At 46.5% G+C, this 21,905-nt stretch overlaps 3 protein-coding genes and 1 long non-coding RNA gene across 6 annotated transcripts in view; 1 reads left to right on the top strand and 3 right to left on the bottom strand.

Annotated features, from left to right (window-relative positions):
• Positions 1–870: 870 nt before the first annotated feature.
• Positions 871–4,057, bottom strand: LOC124485804 (small ubiquitin-related modifier 3-like). Its single transcript, XM_047047631.1, has 4 exons — positions 3,926–4,057; positions 2,746–2,874; positions 2,571–2,642; positions 871–2,401 (listed from the first exon to the last, which is right to left on the bottom strand). The coding sequence occupies exons 1-4, from the start codon at positions 3,944–3,946 to the stop codon at positions 2,339–2,341; spliced, it is 285 nt and encodes a 94-aa protein (XP_046903587.1). The 5' UTR covers positions 3,947–4,057; the 3' UTR covers positions 871–2,338.
• Positions 4,058–4,201: 144 nt separating this feature from the next.
• Positions 4,202–7,978, bottom strand: LOC124485803 (pituitary tumor-transforming gene 1 protein-interacting protein-like). Of its 2 annotated transcripts, none has more exons than XM_047047630.1 (7): positions 7,745–7,978; positions 7,227–7,282; positions 7,005–7,113; positions 6,701–6,800; positions 6,316–6,396; positions 5,221–5,267; positions 4,202–5,064 (listed from the first exon to the last, which is right to left on the bottom strand). In XM_047047630.1, exons 1-7 carry the CDS (start codon positions 7,938–7,940, stop codon positions 5,021–5,023), a joined length of 633 nt encoding a protein of 210 aa, XP_046903586.1. In that variant the 5' UTR covers positions 7,941–7,978; the 3' UTR covers positions 4,202–5,020. The 2 variants fall into 2 exon arrangements, with proteins under 2 accessions (XP_046903586.1, XP_046903585.1); XM_047047629.1 differs by having other exon boundaries at positions 7,005–7,134; positions 7,745–7,972.
• Positions 7,979–8,021: 43 nt separating this feature from the next.
• LOC124485805 lies at positions 8,022–10,428 on the top strand. Its single transcript, XR_006958095.1, has 2 exons — positions 8,022–8,518; positions 8,880–10,428. It is a non-coding gene; the product is annotated as an uncharacterized LOC124485805 (long non-coding RNA).
• Positions 9,702–21,905, bottom strand: part of LOC124485801 (unconventional myosin-X-like) — a 73,214-nt gene continuing 61,010 nt past the window's right edge. The window contains exons 26-42 of one of the 2 annotated variants that reach the window (XM_047047627.1): positions 21,467–21,590; positions 19,749–19,992; positions 19,430–19,525; positions 19,115–19,208; positions 17,527–17,582; positions 17,213–17,355; positions 16,728–16,922; positions 16,319–16,476; positions 15,627–15,750; positions 15,101–15,398; positions 14,653–14,860; positions 13,864–14,000; positions 12,941–13,064; positions 12,276–12,740; positions 11,856–12,047; positions 11,325–11,463; positions 9,702–11,294 (exon numbers count right to left, since the gene is read on the bottom strand). In XM_047047627.1, the coding sequence (XP_046903583.1) occupies positions 11,359–11,463; positions 11,856–12,047; positions 12,276–12,740; positions 12,941–13,064; positions 13,864–14,000; positions 14,653–14,860; positions 15,101–15,398; positions 15,627–15,750; positions 16,319–16,476; positions 16,728–16,922; positions 17,213–17,355; positions 17,527–17,582; positions 19,115–19,208; positions 19,430–19,525; positions 19,749–19,992; positions 21,467–21,590 (2,763 nt within the window). In that variant the 3' untranslated portion in view covers positions 9,702–11,294; positions 11,325–11,358. Of the gene's footprint in view, positions 11,464–11,855; positions 12,048–12,275; positions 12,741–12,940; positions 13,065–13,863; positions 14,001–14,652; positions 14,861–15,100; positions 15,399–15,626; positions 15,751–16,318; positions 16,477–16,727; positions 16,923–17,212; positions 17,356–17,526; positions 17,583–19,114; positions 19,209–19,429; positions 19,526–19,748; positions 19,993–21,466; positions 21,591–21,905 lie in introns of both variants that reach the window. The other variant, XM_047047626.1, reaches the window with a different exon arrangement.

Raw genomic sequence — 21,905 nt, 5'->3', positions numbered from 1 at the left:
AGGATTCACAACTGAAATTCCAAGTTACTGTTGAACCAATGATAGCAGGTTACCATAAAATTCGTTTTTTGCATAACAACCCCTTGATGATTGATGTCACACATGTAGGCAAAACACAAGGGGCACAGTCCCAGATGAATGTCAAAATGAAATGGTGTAATATGTTGTCCAGTTCCAGCTAAAGGCCCACTCATTAGGGAAGTATGGGAGGACGGAAGGATAACACACAGCTGCAAAGCTCTGACGCTACAGAGCTGGACAGAGCTGAGGGGGTAGTGCTCCACGAGGAAATGTAAAATGCCAAACAGATGCCAAAAATAAAAACAGCACAATCAAATCTCTGTTAGGAGCCTCACAGGGACACCATTTCACAGATGTTGCTAAAATTACCCAAATGGCTAAAGGAAGCAGTGTTCTTACACTGCAGGAGGCAGAGATGGGACACACACAGAGAGCATTGTGGTGTGGTCACCAGTCTGACCACCAGTCTGACCACTGTGTCCACCTCTAGCTCTCTGCCATGGCTTCATCTCTCAGATTCAGTCCAATCAGCAGTGACGTTGTGTCCTTGGGCAAGGCACTACACCCTACTTGCCTCGGGGGAAATGTCCCTATACTTTCTGTAAGTCGCTCTGGATAAGAGCGTCTGCTAAATGACAATGTAAAATGCTGTAGTGTATGACTGGTCTGTCAAATGTGGTCAATGCTGTTAAAGTGAAAACACAAACACTAGCACCCTCTAGAGTACAAACCTTCATTAACCCTAACCCAAGTCACTTCACCTTCACTTATCCTCACCTAACCCAAGTCACTTTTGGACTTCATGAAAGTATTTCAGTTTGCTTTAGGAAAATGAATTGAAAATGAAGGCTCAGTACCAAACTATATTTATTGTATACAGTAGTATTGGACAACAAGTAATGTACAAGGGAGGGAAGTAATGTATAAATCAGCAGAGAAACAAAATAATTGGATGATCTTTCTGCTAACACCTCCTTCCACACATCCCTAAACCTGAAACCTTCCTGCTAACACCTCCTTCCACACATCCCTAAACCTGAAACCTTCCTGCTAACACCTCCTTCCACACATAACTAAACCCAAGACCAAAACCCTCAGATTCAGATGTGTATGGAGACAGTTCTGATTTCAACTAAACAAGTCACTGGTCTGTCTCAGACAAACCTCCACATTTTCCTCCATTTACTAGATATGCAGGGGTTGGGGTTAGGGGCCTGGAATTAAATCAGACTGTAATTTGCAAATCTTGCCCTTTTGAAGACGGGACTAATACCAATAAAATCCTTTCAGACCTTGTTAACTAGTGTCTGCAGAATACAGCCAATGAGTTACATCTGGAAGAGACCACTGATTCAAACCGTCAGGTTTCCCTTGTATTGGGTGATAAAATATCTTTAATGCAGTTAGAATGGGTACAAGGAGGGGTCTCAAGACACATTGGGTCTTTTCTTTTGGAAACATTAAAATAGACCAAAACTTTTTTTCTTCTTCTTAATACTACCAAAGAGATTTGCATTTCAAAACACTTAACATTTGGTCCAGACACGTTACCATTTGTTTTAATATCTAATTCGATCAAATCGGCATACTGGCTGACATCAGTGAGGTGAAGCACCCCTATGTACATGTCTCAGCACTAGTACTTTGTGAATACGTTGTAGAGGTAAAAAATCAGAGCACTGAAATTAGACCATTTATTCTGCGACTGCATCCATCTAACACGGGTGACTAATGACAGCACGTTGCATATGAAACCTGTATGCCAATAAAAGTCTCTCAATCTGTGATGGACAATAACTCCCCCCTCCCCCCCCTCGCCCACACATCTGTCCACAGTATGAAACATAAATACATCTTCCCTAAACATGAATCAAAAGCTGAACGCTTTCAATCTCTATAAATGTAAACCAGAAATTATTAAATGCGTGGCAGGTAATCTTACGATCAGGACACAGATAAACTTTAAAGTAGGTCACCACTACCTCCTTATCATTGTCTGGCTGCCGTTTTCATTGTGGGTCAAATCCCAGCTTGAGTTCTGCCTGTACACCTGGGATGATCGTGCATTGATGTTAATGGGACATTTAAGGGAGAATTCAAGTTAAGCATGCAGATCTCAAGTTAGATTTGAACCCTACATGACATAATTCTGCCTCTCCATGCTAACATGTAGGGCTAGGTGCTGACGGATCACAAAAATGATAAACTGGTGGAAAAGAAAGTGGAACAAGGACTTAAATGGATTAAAAACAACAAATAATAATTGAGTGGATGCTTTTCAAGTGTGGAGTCCTCTGAACACAGGTAGGATCCAGCTTTAGGAGGCTCCACCTGTCTGTTGTTGAAATACATCAATAGTGTCTTCATCCTCCATCTCCAGCTGCAAACACAAACAGAATGTTTACGCCCCTGTTGGGCTCGGATCCCACCACAGGTCCTACAGTATTCTGTGTAGAACTGGAGCATTCAGAGGTTAAGTGACCACATGAGGAAAAAAGGAACAAAAGCCACATTTGGAATGAAAGGTTGCTTAGCACAGTAATACCAACCTGTGCAGGTGTGTCTGTTTCATTAATAGGCTGTCCGTCAAATCGAAACCTGATCTGTCTGATTGACAATCCCTGTCAAAGCAGAGCAAAAGCATTTTAGAGACTAAAAATAAGAGACGATATACAAATGGTATGTTTCCCAGCAAAAAAACTAAAAACAAACTAAGAGTCTTGCCTGTCTTTCGCAGTACGCCTTCATCAGTTTGCTGAGTGGAGTGTGCCTCTTGATTTTAAACTGGACAACAGAGCCGTCTTGACCAGCTACCTTCAGGTTAATGTGGTCATTCTCCGTCTTCACACCTTCCTGTAAGACGGAAAACAGGATGACAAGAAATCAATCAGTTGCCATAAACAAATTATACTGATAAGATGTCAGTTTTATTTTGACTGTCAACATGTCATGTTGAAATGAGTCTATTTTCCCGTTGTTTTGGGATAGATGGGTTTTGGAAGATATCTCAATGATTAGGTAGGTTTCTCCTGGGTTGGCCAACTAGCTGTGCATGAATTCAAATCCGTACACAGGCACAAGAGTGGCTAGTTAACTAGACACTGGAAGACTTTGTACACACCTGCTTTTAACCCACTTTTAATATCCGGCTCTCAAACGGAATTACACATTAGCTTGCTACCTAACTAACGTTATCAAATTGATATCCATTTCTGCACTGAAAGCTCAGTGCACGACCTGTGGTATACATAACAGCTAGCACTAACAGATACAGAATGTTCTAAGTATAATTCGTTTGTTCTAGCAGCAACTATATCCCTAAAGCAAGTCACTTAGCTTGTTTGAATTTCTAAAAGCAGCTATGTTAACCGAACTAGCCATCTTGAGGTAGCCAGTCGGCTAGATAGCTCCTGTTGAATAAGATGCTCATCTTTTACCGTTAGCTAGCTAACGACAGCACTAGTAGTGCAACCTAGAATCGCTAGCTACTAGAGCTAACATATAAAGTGCGCAAAAAACAGCTAGGTAGCTAGTCTAACGTTTGCCAACTACGTTGGAATCCATTCCATTTAGCGCAAAACTGTAAAATTGGCGCAACTTCGGTGAATAAATGTCGAAGCTACCTCTATTTTAAGAAGTTGTCAGATAACCACATTCAATCATTAAATGTGGTATAACAGGCAGACAGCGTGTAATTTCTTTATTGTGTGTAACAAGCACCACATGTAGCTAGCTAAGCAGGCTAGCCTAGCAATGCTAGCCAAGAATCCGCAATTCGACCAACCTTTGTTTTGTCTTTCTACCGCTCAAAAATGCGAAATAAGCCAATCATGAACATATTTTCACAGGCAGCTGAATACCAAATGTGGAAAATAAACACTGTTCAGACACAACATTTTCTCACCTTCGGCTTTTCCTCAGACATTGTTATTTGTTTGCTGGGGTTTCTAGTTTAAAGACAGCGGGTTAGCCGGTTTGCTACTTGGCTAAAAATTGCGGGTTTTCACCTCTCCCGTCTTTTCCGATTGCCCAAGGCGCGCGCATAGGTGTAATTGGCTCACAGATGGTCACGTGTTAAACCTTTCCTCGGGGTCGTGGATATGTGCACGCGCACCCGTTTCGTGCGCGTAACAGTGACTTAAATTTCATATATTGATTGGATAGCTATAATGACACTTCATGTATGTACATGACACATTTAATGTAAGTACATGTGCTCCCAAACCCAATACAAATGTAGACACTAAAAAACAAACAAGATAATACAACTTGAAATGTTTCAGAAAAATTAATGTTAGACTTTGGGTATAACAATGCACTGTGGATAATATTGGGGCATACTCTTACATAATCACCTGGAAATCATAACATTATCATCCAAAACTGAAAGTAAAGTTGAACACAATCAACAGCTTGAAGAAAGAGTGTTCTTGATCTGTTTGGCAACACACATGACTATTCTTGAAGGTTCATCTAAGTGCAAAGGTTCCAGTGTAAATAAAATAAGCAAGCATACTTTCTGGCAACATTTGTGTACTGTATCATATCAAATACCACAAAGGAAATAAATTGTAAGACAGAAAATAGAGTCACACAAAATAAACGGAACACGAATAAACACATGTTCCAATTTTGAACGCTAACAGTTATAACAAACAATAACACAAGAGAGATGCAGAACAAAATGAACAACACTATTGCATTCCCTGGGTTAGGGTTCTATAATAAACTATAGAACATGTTAGGGTTAGGGTTCTATAATAAACGATAGAACATGTTTTGAAATTGAACTCCTCAGATTACAACCAATCTTCACACTCACATTTTCTTTGGCTTGCATCCACTCACAATAAGAGGTCAACTGTGTGGAATGGTAAAAGAACATCACCAATACATTATAAATAACTTCCATAATCTCCCAAATTAAAATGAAATGAACATATTTTTCAGAACTGGCATTCATGGAATGATTAAAAGCAGATATTTCCATCCATCATCCTTAGTTATCTTCAAATCGGGAGTAAGGGTTTTCCTTGGCCAGACCTTAAAATAAAAACTGTCATCAGTAGGTAGCTGTCATCAGTTGGTAACAGTCAGGATCATGTTGTTGCCAGTAGGTGGCACTAAATGTTCTAAGTTAGACCATTCTGCAATATTGCAAACACAAAGTGTAAAAAATATGTATTAAAAGGTCCTCACCATATTTCTGTCTGATTTCGTCATGTCTCATCTGCATCTCTGTTTTCCTGTTTATGGAATAACAAAGACATCTGAATAACAAAGCTACAAATCTAAACAAGAGCATGGCTACCTGCATGCTTGAGAGCCTAGCCCTAACCCTGCATGCCTGAGAGCCCTAACCCTGCATGCCTGAGAGCCTAGCCCTTGCATGCCTGAGAGCCTAGCCCTGCATGCCTGAGAGCATAGCCCTAACCCTAATCCTGAGAGCCCTGCATGCCTGAGAGCCCTAACCCTTGCATGCCTGAGAGCCTAACCCTGTATGCCTGAGAGCATAGCCCTAACCCTAATCCTGAGAGCATAGCCCTAACCCTGCATGCCTAAGAGCATAGCCCTAACCCTAATCCTGAGAGCATAGCCCTAACCCTGCATGCCTGAGAGCCTAGCCCTAACCCTAATCCTGAGAGCATAGCCCTAACCCTGCATGCCTGAGTGCTATAACCCTTACAGTGCGTGTCCACTACAGCGACGCAAATCACTTTGTGTCGCTTGCCTTCCCACATTGCACCACGCTCGGGGGCGTCAGACCAGTGAATGCAGAGTTGTAGTTCTATAAGGTCACTGTTGTAGTTTGTATAACGTCATGACCATGTGTTGACTTTGGTTTACTTACTCACAATATCAATCAAAATACAACTTTTACACACATGAAGCAAAGATCCAATACACTGGCTAGATGTAGCATGATGTTATCTACTAAACACACTAGTTCTGCCTCTTTTTTGCTGTATTTTATTCACAGTGCAAGATTAAATGTTACAGTGTGCCACCGGGCACTCAGGGTAACCAGTCATGTACCGCGGGCGGGGATAGCTAGCTAGCACAGTTAGGCTAGCTAACTAGCAGTGCAAAGTTATGTTATCAGACTGAATTTAAAAGTACAAAAACCCCACCAGGAGCACCAACAACATTGGCGACCCTGTGCCATGCTTTTTTTGGTAGCTATCATCGCGTTGTTGTAGTGGACACGCACTGTTACTCTGCATGCCTGAGAGCCTAACCCCGGCTAAGCCTAACCCTGCATACCTCCAGGCTTTTAACAGCCCCGCGACTCACCTCTCCTCCTGGCGAGCCTTTCTAGCACTAGCTTCCCGCTCTGCCTCCTCCTCTTCCCTTGCATCCTCCTTCTTCCTCCTCCTGAAAAGATACAATCACATGAGAGAAGTTTCTCCTGTTCATAGACTGCCCAAGGGGTTGGCTTGAACAACTTTCCTGAATACAAAGGATCAAATGTGTGGTAAGGCCTGGCAACACCTCATGACACGCGCCAGTCTATCCTTATACAGAGCACCAATTACGGTTTTAAATTAGCTGTCAGATCTTCATTTTTAAGTTGACTGGTTAAATCCCAGTGCCATAAAGATGTCTGTGGGACTACTGTTTACCGCTGTGTAATACTGTGTACGTGCTGGTCTACATAGGGACATGTTATGCTGCTTACCCAAACCGCTCACACTTGTAGCAGAAGCAGCCAACCAGAATGCTAACAATGATCAGCCCCACAATCACTGATATGGTGATGATCAGGGCCTGAAAGTTCACTGAAATAGATGGACAGAAGAAAAATGAAATGTAAAACAGTGAAGTTAGAGGCAACAAAGCTCAAGGCAACTTGAGCATTACAAACATGAAGTGGTTATGAATGTGCAACATAAATGTGATATAAACTGTATATAAACCATCTGTATGGACTTCAGCTTATGTAACAGACGTGAGTTTAACCCATCTACACCGAATATACTTACTCCAGCAGAGCCCCCAACGTGCATCAGACAGCGGACAGACACTCCGAGGGGGCAGGACGGTCCTCACTGGGTACTCGACGCATTTTTTTGTTGTCATGCACCACAGGCACTGACCACATGTCAAAGTAAACTTATGAACAATAGTGATAGGGAAAAACTTATGAACAATAGTGATAGGGAAAAACTTATGACGTTGACTTTCACAATCGCTGTAATACTCACCGTCACATTCTTCAGGCATTCGGCACAATTTGAGTTGGACTTCAGACTACATGGAGCTGGAGGTTGACGAAAACAAATTAAATTAAAGACAACTAAGATCAGTCATATGGCTACATATTTTTCCAAAAGGTGACTATACAAAAGCAATGATAACACACTTAGAAAGAAAGTCGCTTAGGTACAGTAGTGTGGGTCGTGTAGTCCTATGCAAGCAACAATACTGTGCGTTTCACTTTTTCACGATTTTCTAAAGCTACAGTCTAGGCCTACTTCACTTAGTTTTTTTAAGAGACAATTTAGCATTACACACAAAAATACAACATCACTTGCACACCACTTGCACACAACTGAATGTACGGAGTCATTGCCATATGACAGATGTACGTGCTGTCAAAACTTAACAGTTAGAACTAGGGAGTAGTCAAGCTGTTAGTTAGCTAGATACTCTCTAAGATAGCGGCTGGCAAGCTAGAGCTAATTACCGCCTACTGAGTCCTAGCTCTAGCTAGTTGACTTACTAGAAACTGGAGGCGAAGTCTGTGCTTCAATCGTTTCTGAAAAGCAAAGGACGTAGAAAACAATCAAATGCGCGGCTTTAAAAGATCCCAACATTTTCTTTATTCGAAGTGAGGTTAGTTGATTGCAGTGACTTAAACCACTTGTAGCTATTAAGGAGCTGTGATGGAGGATGGAAATAGTTTTTGGGCGGTTCATACATGTGACGTCAGATCCATCAACTTCAAAATACTGTGTGAAGCTGAAACCTAACCAAGTATTTCATCGGCCTAGCCAGGGCCGACGGACTAGGTAGACAAGTGCTACAGTTGTGGGGGGGCCCAAGGCAGAGAGGGGCCCATGGGAAGTTTAGATTTTGGTTTTAAGTAGCCTATTTTTTGTTTTTTGTTCAAATGGTTTAATTACATAACTACATGTCACGATGAATATCGATCTAAATGCAAGCTTTGCGTATTAATTTAGTACATTATTGTATTCCAAAATTCTAAACACCCCTTGCAAAAATCGCATAATGGTTCAGTCCACACAACTGATTTCACAGCTCGATTGGGTATTCCGCCCCCAACGTAGCCTTCCCAACTGAATGCCTTACGGTAAGGCATTCAGTTGGGAAGGCTACGTGCGCCGCAAAAGACTTTTATCTGGATGGAGATGCGGCAACATGTCACAACTACAGAAGTTAAAGTCTGGCTCTCAGAAGCGAAAGGAAAAGAAAGAGAGGGAGAAAAAACAAAAAGAAGGAAGTCAGGTTCTGACTAACTTCTTTACAAAGAAAGGTGAGCACAAAACGTTTAACCACACAAGGTGAAACCCCATTCTTAAAGTATCGTTTTTAAAATGAACAGAGACAAGTTAGCAAGCAGACAATAGGCTACACTTTCAATTAAATGAGGCCTCCCTTGGTTAGTATGTTAATGGATAAATAAAGTGTACGGTAGGCTAATATTGCAATAGCAGGCTACTGATTTGAAGCAAGCTAATATCAAATTAATACTAAGCCGTTATTAGGCTACTACATGATAAATAATAACCTATGGCATATAGGCTATAGTTAGCCCCATAAGTCATGACATGACACAATGGCTATATCATCCTAGCTGCCTGCTAGTAAAACTTAATTTGTGAAACAAATTACAGAAACTGTCACAGAAAGTGGACCAGCAGCAACAACCCCCTCATCCTCCTCTGATGCAGACTTGAGACAAGGTGAGCTTAGTTCAACATGAAAGCAGAAATAAACTAGTTTGACTTGAATGACTGTAGCAACCTTGTAGCAACTTTTGGACCGATTCTGAAGTTTGCTGATATGTCAGAAGAACAAACAAAAGTGTCATGCCAGACTCTTACAAGAGCATATCCAAAGGATCTCACAGCTGGATTCGAGGAGGAAGTTTTGCACCTGAAAAAAATACATCAGGCAACATTTCCTCAAGACCTGTCACCTCTTCAGCTCCTTAATGCCATTTATAATCTCCAACTACAGAGCATTTTTGGAAAAATCTGTATAGCATTGAGGATTTTCTGCACCCTACCCGTAAGTGTTGCTGGCGGAGAACGGGCTTTCAGCAAAATGAAGCTAGTCAAAAACTACCTGAGGTCCACCATGTCCCAGGACAGACTGAACAGTCTTGCTCTTCTCTCGATTGAAAGCCAATTGGCAAGAGCATTGGACTTTAAGGACCTTATCAGGGATTTTGCCAACAAGAAGACCCGTCAGTGGGCATTTTCTGCGACTCAGTGATATGTTTGGGTATGGCCCTGGGGGGGGGGGCCCTTCCGGACTTCTTGTATAGGGGCCCAGAATTTGGTGCTACGGCCCTGGGCCTACCTACATACATTTTGAAGAAATTCATTTCTCCAAGACTTGTAAATGATGCATAAAAAGTATATTTAATATTATATATAAAGTATTGTATATGGCTGGGTTATAAGTAAGTCTAGATAACACAGACAACAAACTCCTTATGAAATACAATAATTTATTAAAGCATTTTTAAATCCAGTTATAAAACATCATTTTGTGATTCGTTTTACTCCAAACAAGCAGAAATGATATTTGTTCAGTCATTATAAATGGGAAGCTATGAGCTCTGGTATAGCTGCCGGCAGCAGACCAGATTAGTCAATGACAGAGGAGAGCCAGGTGGGTCAGTGATGCTGAGTGTGAGGTAAAGATTCATGCCATAGATCGGATCCGCAGTTAAATGAAGAATGAAAACCTGATAACCAGGTTTCAGTTAATTTGGGGGTATTGTTATGTTTATACGTGCAGTTTTTGATAGATTTGTTATAGCCTACTATACTCTCTGTATTGACTTTTGATGTGTTTTCTTTCTCTCTCCCATCATCAGCATGACATTTAATAAATACCCTGCCCTCCCCCAAACTAAGACACACTCCATCATTTGACACAAATAATAATATCTTCCTTCAGTAACGGATGTACAAAGCAATATGTGCTTGTTTTCTTTATACAGTTTGTCACAAAATGTAAATGTAATAAAACATTTCACTTGAGATAACAGATTTCAAATCAAAGTTAGATACAGAGGACTAGTTCTATACTTTTTTTATGCAAAGAAAATCATAATTTGAAGCCAGTGCCTTTAGTGAACGTTGCTACGTTGTGGAAACAGTCATATGAGGTTCTGGGAATCTATTGGTTTGTTCAACTAAACTGTAAAAACTAAAACTTCAATAAAGACAGATTTTTTTAGGCACATTTTACTTGTATCCCTTTGCACCGAGGATGTCATAATCAAACACCTTTCAGTCCTCCAGAAGTGAAATGCAATGCCAGGACTAAGACTATTGCTGACTGTCCTAAATAGCCGTGGGAAGCTATAATACTAATTAAGGCAATAGCGTTGAGGAAGGTTACCATCCCCAAGTGTGATGACGACAGTTGTGCTGCCCGTTGAAACCTGAGGGACTCTCCAAGCAGGATATCCTGTACTTATGATCAGTGGCTGAATCTACACAAAGAACATGTAAGGTTTACCTGTGTGGTTCAGCAACACTTTGGTCAACAGAGCCTTATTATGCCACTCTGAAACCATAAACAGCCTTATTATGCCACTGTGAAATCATAAACAGAGCCTTATTATGCCACTGTGAAATCATAAACAGAGTCTTATTATGCCACTGTGAAATCATAAACAGAGTCTTATGAGGGGAGGATCTTCCAGTCAGTTCAACTTGTATCATAATCTAATACAGATGTGAAAATGTAGAACTGAAATGTAGGAGTGATATTTGCTAACGTAATATCGCAGCCTTTATCAAGGTGGTGTACATAACAGAAGATGTTCAGCTAAAGTGAAGCATCATACTGACGAGGTGAAGACAGTAGCCAATACTACAATATCAGGTTTGCATATGCACTGAGGAGTACCAACACTTCCTCTCTATCAGAACAAGTCTGTGGTGGAGATATTCTCTCTAGTGGGAATTTGCCGTCCCTCCTGGGCAGTGGTTGTCTTGTCTCAAGGCCTGTCTCTGGAGGAGCGCATCCTGGTGGGCCTGTCTCTGGAGGAACGCATCCTGGTGGGCCTGTCTCTGGAGGAGCGCATCCTGGTGGGCCTGTCTCTGGAGGAGCGCATCCTGGTGGCGTCTCTCATCTGATCCAGTTGGTTCCGTAGCTGGACATAGATCTGAAACTGCTGCGTTTTTTCACTATCATGTTGATGTAGGCCTTCATGATTTTGGTGATCTCTCCCACCTGTCATGATGCAAAATGTTCACAGTCACCAGTTAGGAAAACAAGCTGATATGAGTTATATAACAGTTTGAACTCTGACAGGCAATAAAAGCCTCATTTGACAAAACTCTGAAATGCTACAAAACATTTATGAGTTGCTTATGATGTCATTGTAAGCCTGACCTCTGACAGTAAGTGTGGGGCTTATGATGTCATTGTAAGCCTGACCTCTGACAGTGAGTGTGGGGCTTATGATGTCATTGTAAGCCTGACCTCTGACAGTAAGTGTGGGGTTTCAAGTAAAGGAGTTCTTACTCCTTGTCTTCATAGCGGTCTAACCTAAATCCTTTTTGTTTTTTAATCTTAATTTCAACATAAATAATCCTAATCCTTTGATTAAAAAGAAAACGTACCTGTCTGGTTTCAAAGAACATCTCTCTCTCGTCCACGGTGATCTTATAGGTGTTGGGTTGTGGAGCGCCGAAGAAGATGATGTGTTCATAGGGGAAGGTTTCCAGTGGACGAGACTCTCCTCTCTTATAGACAGACACATTCTCAGCACTCACACTCAGCCACAGGTCATGCGGAAAACCTCCCTCTTTACACTGCACACACACACACACATGCAAGGACACACACACACATTCACACGTGCACACCTGGTCAGACACCTGACTGACACCAAACAGTATCGGTAACCTATCGTTAGCCTACCTGGGAATAACTTGATTCAGCAAACAAAAGGTAATAATATAATCAAAATTTAATACATAAATATGAAAATGAAAGTATCCTATCATCTGAATGGTCAGGATGTATAAGGCCCCCTTTACCTCCACGTCGAAGAGCGTGGATCCGTATCCATGCCACTCCTTGATGATGGTCATGTATTTGAGCATAGCCTGGTGTTGGTCCAGCCCAGTCAGCCTGGACCACTTCTCCAGGATGCTGGTCCTGGTGGCTGACGTCTCCTCCTTCACCCACATCTCCAGCATCAGATCTTCCTCCATCCTCTGCTTCTTCATGGAGCCTGTCTTCAGGCCCCGCCTCAGCGTCCCGTCCAGGAAGCTGGTTCTCCGTCGCTCCAGAGTGTGTCCCGTCTGCCCCGCCCCACCGGCCCCGCCCACCTTGGTGAAGTGAAGGATGCGGGTGCGCAGGCGGCCCACAGGGTAGATGGCGTCCAGCGGCCAGCTGAGCCGGGTCTTGTCCCCATGGAGGAACTGCAAGCGCAGCGCGGCCAGGTGCTGGAGGGTGTCCTCGGGCGCTGGGAAGTGTCCGCTGGTCAGGCTCTCATGTGCCTGCAGGGACCGAGGGAGGCTCAGTGGAGGGCACTAACTCTAACTGATGCTAAACATGTCTGTCAGTGTGGGTGTCATCTGTTTTGAGACTGTGTGTGTTTGTGTTGTGGGACTAAAAATCTCCCATGATGCACATCTATAACCACATCACTACCAGAGTGGCTCTTTATACTAAATCATCTCCATCTGAACGTACCTACCTGTTCAAACATAAAAGCAAACTCCACTCCTTCCTTGGGCATGCTCTCCACATCCAGGAAGCAATAGAGTTTAAAGTAGAGTCTCCACTGGCCCTCCTCCTCCACCTCCTCACTGCCTGAAAGCCTGGAGACAGATCACAGATTATAGTTCATCTCACTTCCCAGAAGTCTTCTTTCTCTCTTATCTCGTTCTCTCTCTCCGTCTCTCTCCCTGTCTCTCTCTCCCTGTCACTCTCTCCCTGTCACTCTCTCTCTCTCCCTGTCTCTCTTTCTCCCTGTCTCTCTCTCCCTGTCTTTCTCTCTCTCTCTCCCTGTCTCTCTCTCTCTCTACCTGTCTCTCTCTTTCCCTGTCTCTCTCTCTCTCTCTCTCCCTGTCTCTCTCTCTCTCTACCTGTCTCTCTCTTTCCCTGTCTCTCTCTCCCTGTCACTCTTTCCCTGTCATTCTCTCCTTCTCTCTCTCTCTCAGTTTCTCTCGCTCCGTCTCTCTCCTTGTAACTCTCTCTCCCTGTCACTCTCTCTGTCTCTCACTCTCCCTGTATCTCTCTCTGCCTGTCTTTCCCTGTCTCTCTCTCTCTATCTCTCTCTCTCTCTCCCTGTCTCTCTCTCTCCCTGTCTTTCTCTCTCTACCTTTCTCTCTACCTGTCTCTCTCTCCCTGTCTCTCTCTTTCCCTGTCCCTCTCTCTCTACCTGTCCCCCTCTCTCCCTGTCTCTCTCTCTCCCTGTCTCTCTCAATGCAGACCTCTGGGGGAGGACCACTGACCACAATACCCATGTGAGACTACATGACAATAGCTCCAGGTTAACTTCATAGGCATTCAGTTTCAAAGCGATACATTTTGCAATATCATTGAAACAGCAGTGGTAGTCAGCTCAGAACAGCAGTGGTGGTCAGCTCAGAAGGGAAGTGTTGCATCAGCTCTGACCTCTCAAACTTAGCGAGAACATCAGCCACAATGACACGGCTCTCCACAGCGCGGTCAAGCGTGTTGTTGTGTTCAAACAGAGCAAACATATTCCTGCTGTCCTCCATGGCCAGACCTCGGATCAGCTTCTCCACCACCTGAAGAAACACACACACAGACATTAATTTACATGTGTTCATTTAGTAGAAACTTCTATCCAAAGCGACTTCCAAGAGAGAGCTTTACAAAGGTGCATAGGTCACTTATCATAACAACAAGATAGCCCCAAACATTGCAAGCAGCCAAAACATGAAGCATACATTGTGAAAACCAAATAAGTGCCAAAGGCCAGAATCACAAGAGCATGTAGTTAAACAAGTTACAATTAAACAACATGAACCTCAAAAGTGTTCACAAGAGTGTACCTGTTGAAAAAGCAAGCAACTATAATATATTTCGCAGCAAGTACAATAATTTTTAATCAGTTACAACTAACCAACAAGAGCAAGTCTCTCAATAAGAGTCATTTGTGATCCTGGAGGAAACTAACATCAGGTCCAGCAAATCATTCCTAAGTACCGTTGTACTCCCGGAACAATTGCGTCTAGAGCCTACACACACACACACACATACACATACACAGACAGACATACACACACGCACACACACACAGACACACACACACATAGATAGACATACACACAGACACAAGCACGCACACACACACAAACCCCTGATTTTCTTCTGTACTTTCAATATGCACTATTTTATGTCGCTTTGGATGGTAGTGTGGGAGTTGACCCAGCCTACCTCCCCAGCAGTAGTGTGGGAGTTGATGGAGATCTTGCAGGAGCCTCCTCCGTGGCAGTACACAGTGGTGGTCATCTCCTGTCTGATCAGTAGGGCGGCAATCTCCTCCTGGGAGGGAACGTACTCCCTGGCCTTAGTCCTCTTCAGGGACTCTCCGATGAACAAGGCAAACTGCTCGATCTCAGTGGAGGGGTAAAGCTCCTTGATCCTGTGGAAACAGAGCTCAGAAGATTAACAGAGGAAAGAGAGAGTGTGTGAGGAGAGAGAGAGAGTGTATGAAGAGAGAGAGAGAGTGGGGAGAGAGAGTGTATGAAGAGAGAGAGAGTGGGAAGAGAGAGTGTATGAAGAGAGAGAGAGTGTGTATGAAGAGAGAGAGAGTGTGGAGAGAGTGTTAGAAGAGAGAGAGAGTAAGAAGAGAGACAGCATGAGGAAAGAGAGTGTGGGGTACCTTTTGAGGTGGAACTTGAGATAGCGCAGGATGCCTCGGCTGGGCAGGAAGGTGCAGCTCATACAGGTGAGGAGGTGCCAGTGGGCGCGATTGGCAGAATTGTTGGGCTGGGGGACATGATTGGTCTGTTTGATCAGCTGACAGTAAACCTCGTCCCTGAGTGGCCGCAGATCCTGGCAGGTCTGCAGGATGCCCTGGATGATTGGCACAGGGTCCGACACCGCCTCCATCTCCTGCAGAGAGTTGAAGATCTTCACCGCCTCATCCTGGAGGCTGGAATATCCCTTCTCCTTTTGCACTGTTACACAGAGAGAAAGAGAGAGATAGGAGGGGGAAAGACAGAGAAAGGAGAGAGAGAGACCAACCAACAGACACAGCCATAGACACACACAAACACACACACATAGACAGAGTGAGTGAGTGAGAGGATATTCACTACTAAAGACCTAAACCAAAGTCAGCATGATTTCATGATGATTTGACTGAATGTGTGACTCCGCAGTCAGGGTGGTGACAGTGAACTCACAGTGGATGCTGACGTCCCCATAAGGCAGAGGTAGCAGAGGGGAGTGCAAAGGATGTTGGGTATATCTTAGGATGGGGTTCCTCCAGTAGGTCTGCTCCACAGCCTCTACATTAAGACTGCTCTCCTACAGAGACACATGAACATATCAGAGATAGACTTGTAATGTCTAGCTGTGCATTTTCATATTTTTGCATGTACAGTAAGCATGTCCCACACAGTACTCCAAGAGAGACAACACAGTCTTTGAAAGGGGCTGGAAGGCATCATTTGAATTGTAACACGCTTTGCGACACACGGCACAGCACACAAACTAATTTAATTGTAAAATCACTCGACATACAGTGAGCTTTACTCTGGCTTCACTCACTTAACTACAGTGTGTGAGCGTGGCCACGGCATGCCTCAGTACAGGCCAGCTGCACACAGGAGAGGGCCGGGGTTAGCATGGTGCTACTGGCACTTAACGTGACATGAGACAAACACGGATGTTACTTAACATGATATTATGGATGTAGTAGATGTACAAACCAGGTTTATTCCAGTACACACCTGTTACAGCAGTGTAGTTATGTTGATCTACTGTATTTCAAACATGTTGGGTTGAGTTAGCGTTGTGGTGGTCATTTGAAGGTACTTTCTTTTGAGGCTTTTCACAAAGCACAACTCACCATATCAAATGAAGTTTAGCCTACCTTGATGTCCCTGATGAGCTGCTGGGTTGGTGTCTCGATGGGCACCTTGCTGTCGATGGCTCCCTGGGTGGCAGACCCCCACCTCATGGCCTCGTTCAGCAGCTTGGTGTACAGGCGGTATGAGTGCTTGCGTCCGTGTACGATGATGTTCCAGTATCCTGGACGGTCAACACAGACATTCAGAGATAACTAACAAGGTATGGCAACTCAGGAATCTTAACACACAGAAATAGTGGTGCCTAGAGTAAGGTGGTGCTACGCTAGCCAACTGATGCCATCCTACTTGTACTGTCCAGTTATCTTCTACCTATTCTTGCTGGGGTGAGGGATGCAGGGTTTTTTAAAGGGCAGCAGGCGGAATAATTAACAAAACTTGCGCTGCCTCTGTGTGGCCTGTGGTCATCCTCACCGGTGTCCTTGAAGACCTTCTCGTCAGGCTGCACTACGGAACACAGGCTATTGAGGACCAGCGTCCCCAGCTTAGAGGAACTCCGCTCTGAGGACTTGTAGTAGTCCAGTGAGTTGCTGGTCAGAACGAACCAGCGCTTCTTCAGCTTGACAGAGCTGCTCTTCGCTCCAGACCTCAGCTCCTTGTGCAGCCAGCCTGATTGAAGGATTGAGGAGACATTGAGAGCAGCACGAAACCAACCACAACAGTAAGATATTTTATGGTTTATATGCTCATATATAGGCTCATATGGAAGGCTCATATGGAAGGCTTATACACACCAAACCCTACAAACCTTGATGTGTGTACATGCAGTAGTCCTACATCAACCATCACACACTCATCCCATCCCAGGCCCCTTCATCTGCTGACTGTTCACACTTTTGAGGGCCAATTTGAGTAAAATCTCTCCCTCCTACATAAATGAAAACATGAATGGTACTGACCTCTGACCAGGAACTCCTGGCCGTCAATCCTGGAGTCTCCCTTGGGCTTCTGCAGCAGGCCGATCCAGTGGTGCATCTCCTCCGGGGTGTCAGAGTTGCAGTGGATCACCCGGTTGGCTGTGATGATCACAAAAGAGTTGGGCCTGGAGGAACATCCGTATCATGGGGTCAATGTCATGTATTCGAAAAGGAGATGCCGCAGCTTTGAAACAAAAATGTTATACTGGATGAGTATTCCTGAAGCATGTTCTTCCAGGAAAAACAGTCAATGAGATGGATGTCCACCCACGTGGATATGATGAATCACTTCATACCTGTCAGGGTTGTCTGACGCACAGACAGAGTCAATCAAACCAACATCCAGAGTTCCCTGCAAAGAAACACAGGACTGGTTAGTCCTGGTCCTCAACACCGTTGATCTGCTGTGTGGTTCAGAAGCTGGAGCTCCAGGGTGGGACTGAGGTGGAGGTGGAGGGACTGAGGTGGAGTACTGAAGTGGAGTGACTGAGGCGGAGGTGGAGGGACTGAGGTGGAGTACTGAGGTGGAGGTGGAGGGACTGAGGTGGAGGGACTGAGGTGGAGTACTGAGGTGGAGTGACTGAGGCGGAGGTGGAGGAACTGAGGTGGAGGTGGTGGGACTGAGGTGGAGGTGGTGGGACTGAGGTGGAGATGGTGGGACTGAGGTGGAGATGGAGGGACTGAGGTGGAGGGACTGAGGTGGAGGGACTGAGGTGGAGGTGGAGGGACTGAGGTGGAGGGACTGAGTGGAGGTGGAGGGACTGAGGTGGACGGACTGAGGTGGAGGTGGTGGGACTGAGGTGGAGGTGGAGGGACTGAGGTGGAGTACTGAAGTGGAGTGACTGAGGCGGAGGTGGTGGGATTGAGGTGGAGTACTGAGGTGGAGGTGGAGGGACTGAGGTGGAGGGACTGAGGTGGAGGGACTGAGGTGGAGGTGGAGGGACTGAGGTGGAGTACTGAAGTGGAGTGACTGAGGCGGAGGTGGTGGGATTGAGGTGGAGTACTGAGGTGGAGGTGGAGGGACTGAGGTGGAGGGACTGAGGTGGAGTACTGAGGTGGAGGGACTGAGGTGGAGGTGGAGGAACTGAGGTGGAGGTGGTGGGACTGAGGTGGAGGTGGTGGGACTGAGGTGGAGATGGTGGGACTGAGGTGGAGATGGAGGGACTGAGGTGGAGGGACTGAGGTGGAGGTGGAGGGACTGAGGTGGACGGACTGAGGTGGAGGTGGTGGGACTGAGGTGGAGGGACTAAGGTGGAGGTGGAGGGACTGAGGTGGAGGGACTGAGTGGAGGTGGAGGGACTGAGGTGGACGGACTGAGATGGAGGTGGTGGGACTGAGGTGGAGGTGGGGGAACTGAGGTGGAGGTGGGGGAACTGAGGTGGAGATGGAGGGACTGAGGTGGAGGTGGTGGGACTGAGGTGGAGTACTGAGGTGGAAGGACTGAGGTGGAGGTGGAGGAACTGAGGTGGAGATGGTGGGACTGAGGTGGAGGTGGTGGGACTGAGGTGGAGATGGTGGGACTGAGGTGGAGGGACTGAGGTGGAGGGACTGAGGTGGACGGACTGAGGTGGAGGTGGTGGGACTGAGGTGGAGGGACTGAGGTGGAGGTGGAGGGACTGAGGTGGACGGACTGAGGTGGACGGACTGAGGTGGAGGTGGTGGGACTGAGGTGGAGGTGGGGGAACTGAGGTGGAGGTGGGGGAACTGAGGTGGAGATGGAGGGACTGAGGTGGAGGTGGTGGGACTGAGGTGGAGTACTGACGTGGAGGGACTGAGGTGGAGGGACTGAGGTGGAGGTGGTGGGACTGAGGTGGAGGAACTGCGGTGGAGGTGGTGGGACTGAGGTGGAGGTGGTGGGACTGAGGTGGAGGTGGTGGGACTGACCACAGCGTTCTTTGGGTTTGCCTGCTCATGATGCATGTCCACCAGCTGCTCTGGACTGGCACTGTGGACCTTGCTCAGCACGTTGAACCATCCACTGCAGAGAGAGAGAGACGGGTAGACAGGCAGACAAACAGATAGACAAACAAAGATGAATGTAGTTACACACTGCAATCCCATACTACATCACCACTAGGGGGAGTCATATTTTCAGTAAACCATCCACTGGAAAACAACAACTATCTGAAACTACCTGTCCAACCTCATATTACACACAAGGTGTGATGTGGGTGAGTAGGACAAGGATGGGTGCCTCACCTGGCATCTTCAGGAGTCTCTGCGTAGATGTGATAGGTCCTCTCCTCTGTCACAATGTTCAGAGCATTCTCCTTCTCGTGGTTGTCCACGATGTCTCTGTCAAAAGACCCACAGACTCATAGCATCAGCTGAGACACTCACAGCAGACAACATCTTCTGGTGTCCAGGTGTCCCCAGAATACCTCAGTTTGTGGTGAACATGTACATAGGTAAAGCTTCACCTTTGGGATACAGCATAAAACCTTACCAGACATGGGAAGGCTAGGAAGTAGTAAACATGTAGCTGCCAGCTTCCAAATTGTAACTGAGCAGTTCTCACCTTGCAGCCCGGATGTCGATGGTTCCTTTCAGTTTCTCCTCGCCGTCATTCTCAAAGTATAGGAGCTTAGACTCCCGCAGGACAAACCAGCGCTGTTTCCAGTTGCGTCGGGACAGCGTGGACATCCCCCCACCCTTCTTGTACAGCCAGCCAGACTTGAGGGCGTCCTGCTTGGCCCGGAACCACATGAATGTCTCGTCTTTCAGAACACACCAGCGTCTCCGCCAAGGGAGCATCAGACCTCCTGGAAGGAGGGGGTAGTAGCAGAAGGGGGCAGAAGGGGGCAGTAGCAGAAGGGGGCAGAAGGGGGCAGGGCAGTAGCAGAAGGGGGCAGAAGGGGGCAGGGCAGTAGCAGAAGGGGGCAGGGCAGTAGCAGAAGGGGGCAGTAGCAGAAGGGGGCAGAAGGGGTAGTAGCAGAAGGGGGCAGAAGGGGTAGTAGCAGAAGGGGGCAGAAGGGGGCAGGGCAGTAGCAGAAGGGGGCAGAAGGGGTAGTAGCAGAAGGGGCAGAAGGGGGCAGGGCAGTAGCAGAAGGGGGCAGAAGGGGTAGTAGCAGAAGGGGCAGAAGGGGTAGTAGCAGAAGGGGGCAGAAGGGGGCAGGGCAGTAGCAGAAGGGGGCAGAAGGGGTAGTAGCAGAAGGGGGCAGGGCAGTAGCAGAAGGGGGCAGTAGCAGAAGGGGGCAGAAGGGGTAGTAGCAGAAGGGGCAGAAGGGGGCAGTAGCAGAAGGGGGCAGAAGGGGGCAGGGCAGTAGCAGAAGGGGGCAGGGCAGTAGCAGAAGGGGGCAGTAGCAGAAGGGGGCAGAAGGGGTAGTAGCAGAAGGGGGCAGAAGGGGTAGTAGCAGAAGGGGCAGAAGGGGGCAGTAGCAGAAGGGGGCAGAAGGGGGCAGGGCAGTAGCAGAAGGGGGCAGAAGGGGTAGTAGCAGAAGGGGCAGAAGGGGGCAGTAGCAGAAGGGGGCAGAAGGGGGCAGGGCAGTAGCAGAAGGGGGCAGAAGGGGGCAGGGCAGTAGCAGAAGGGGGCAGAAGGGGGCAGGGCAGTAGCAGAAGGGGGCAGAAGGGGGCAGTAGCAGAAGGGGGCAGAAGGGGGCAGGGCAGTAGCAGAAGGGGGCAGGGCAGTAGCAGAAGGGGGCAGAAGGGGGCAGGGCAGTAGCAGAAGGGGGCAGAAGGGGGCAGGGCAGTAGCAGAAGGGGGCAGAAGGGGGCAGGGCAGTAGCAGAAGGGGGCAGAAGGGGGCAGGGCAGTAGCAGAAGGGGGCAGAAGGGGGCAGGGTAGTAGCAGAAGGGGGCAGAAGGGGGCAGGGCAGTAGCAGAAGGGGGCAGAAGGGGGCAGGGCAGTAGCAGAAGGGGCAGAAGGGGGCAGAAGGGGGCAGGGCAGTAGCAGAAGGGGCAGAAGGGGGCAGTAGCAGAAGGGGCTTCTGTTAGTTTTCTGACATCATGTTTCACTTAGATTAAAGAAAATCATGATGTCCAGAGCCATACTGGAACACTGTAGTACATTGTGCTACAAACTGCATAATACATCACATTGTTATTTTCAGAGCCTTTGTCTCCCCCACACACTTTCAGCGATTAGCATTGCTGAGCACGCTACACCACTCAAACACTGTCCAGGTCTGTGTCTGCTGTTCAGGGTCACGATCAGAGTTAGGGATGAGGTTAAGGATCAGGCTTGGGTTCAGGGGTCATAGTCTGAGTTGGGGTCAGGGGTCAGTGGGAAAGTGGCGTACCTTTCATGTAGAGGTAGCTGTGGAAGTATGGTGGGGAGCTTCCATTTAGCAGACTGACCCTCCCATTGGACACCTCCTCATCTGTGTCCACATAGCCGTCAATGTCCTCCTCACTGTCAATGAACTGAAACACACAGACTTGTTAGAGAGGCAAGGCTCCGAAATCTGCGGTCTCTGCCAATATAGGATAGGGTGAGGGAGTTTGGTGTGTGCAAGTAAGTGTGTGAGTGTGTGTGTATGTGAATGTGATTGGGAGTGGGGGGGGGCAGTCAGCAAGAAGGGACAAGTTCTGAAAAGATCTGACTCGAGAGGAGCGATGATTTGATTCAAGACTAGAAGACAACTCCTCCCCAACAGAACTCTCTTGACAGATGTCATCCTCTCTCTCTCTTTCTCTACATATCTCTCTCTCTTCCTCTCTTTCTCTCTAGACCTCCCA

The sequence above is a fragment of the Hypomesus transpacificus genome, chromosome 23, assembly GCF_021917145.1.
Source record: "Hypomesus transpacificus isolate Combined female chromosome 23, fHypTra1, whole genome shotgun sequence".
NCBI classification, from domain to species: domain Eukaryota; kingdom Metazoa; phylum Chordata; class Actinopteri; order Osmeriformes; family Osmeridae; genus Hypomesus; species Hypomesus transpacificus.
This window is presented reverse-complemented; position numbering and strand designations above follow the sequence as displayed.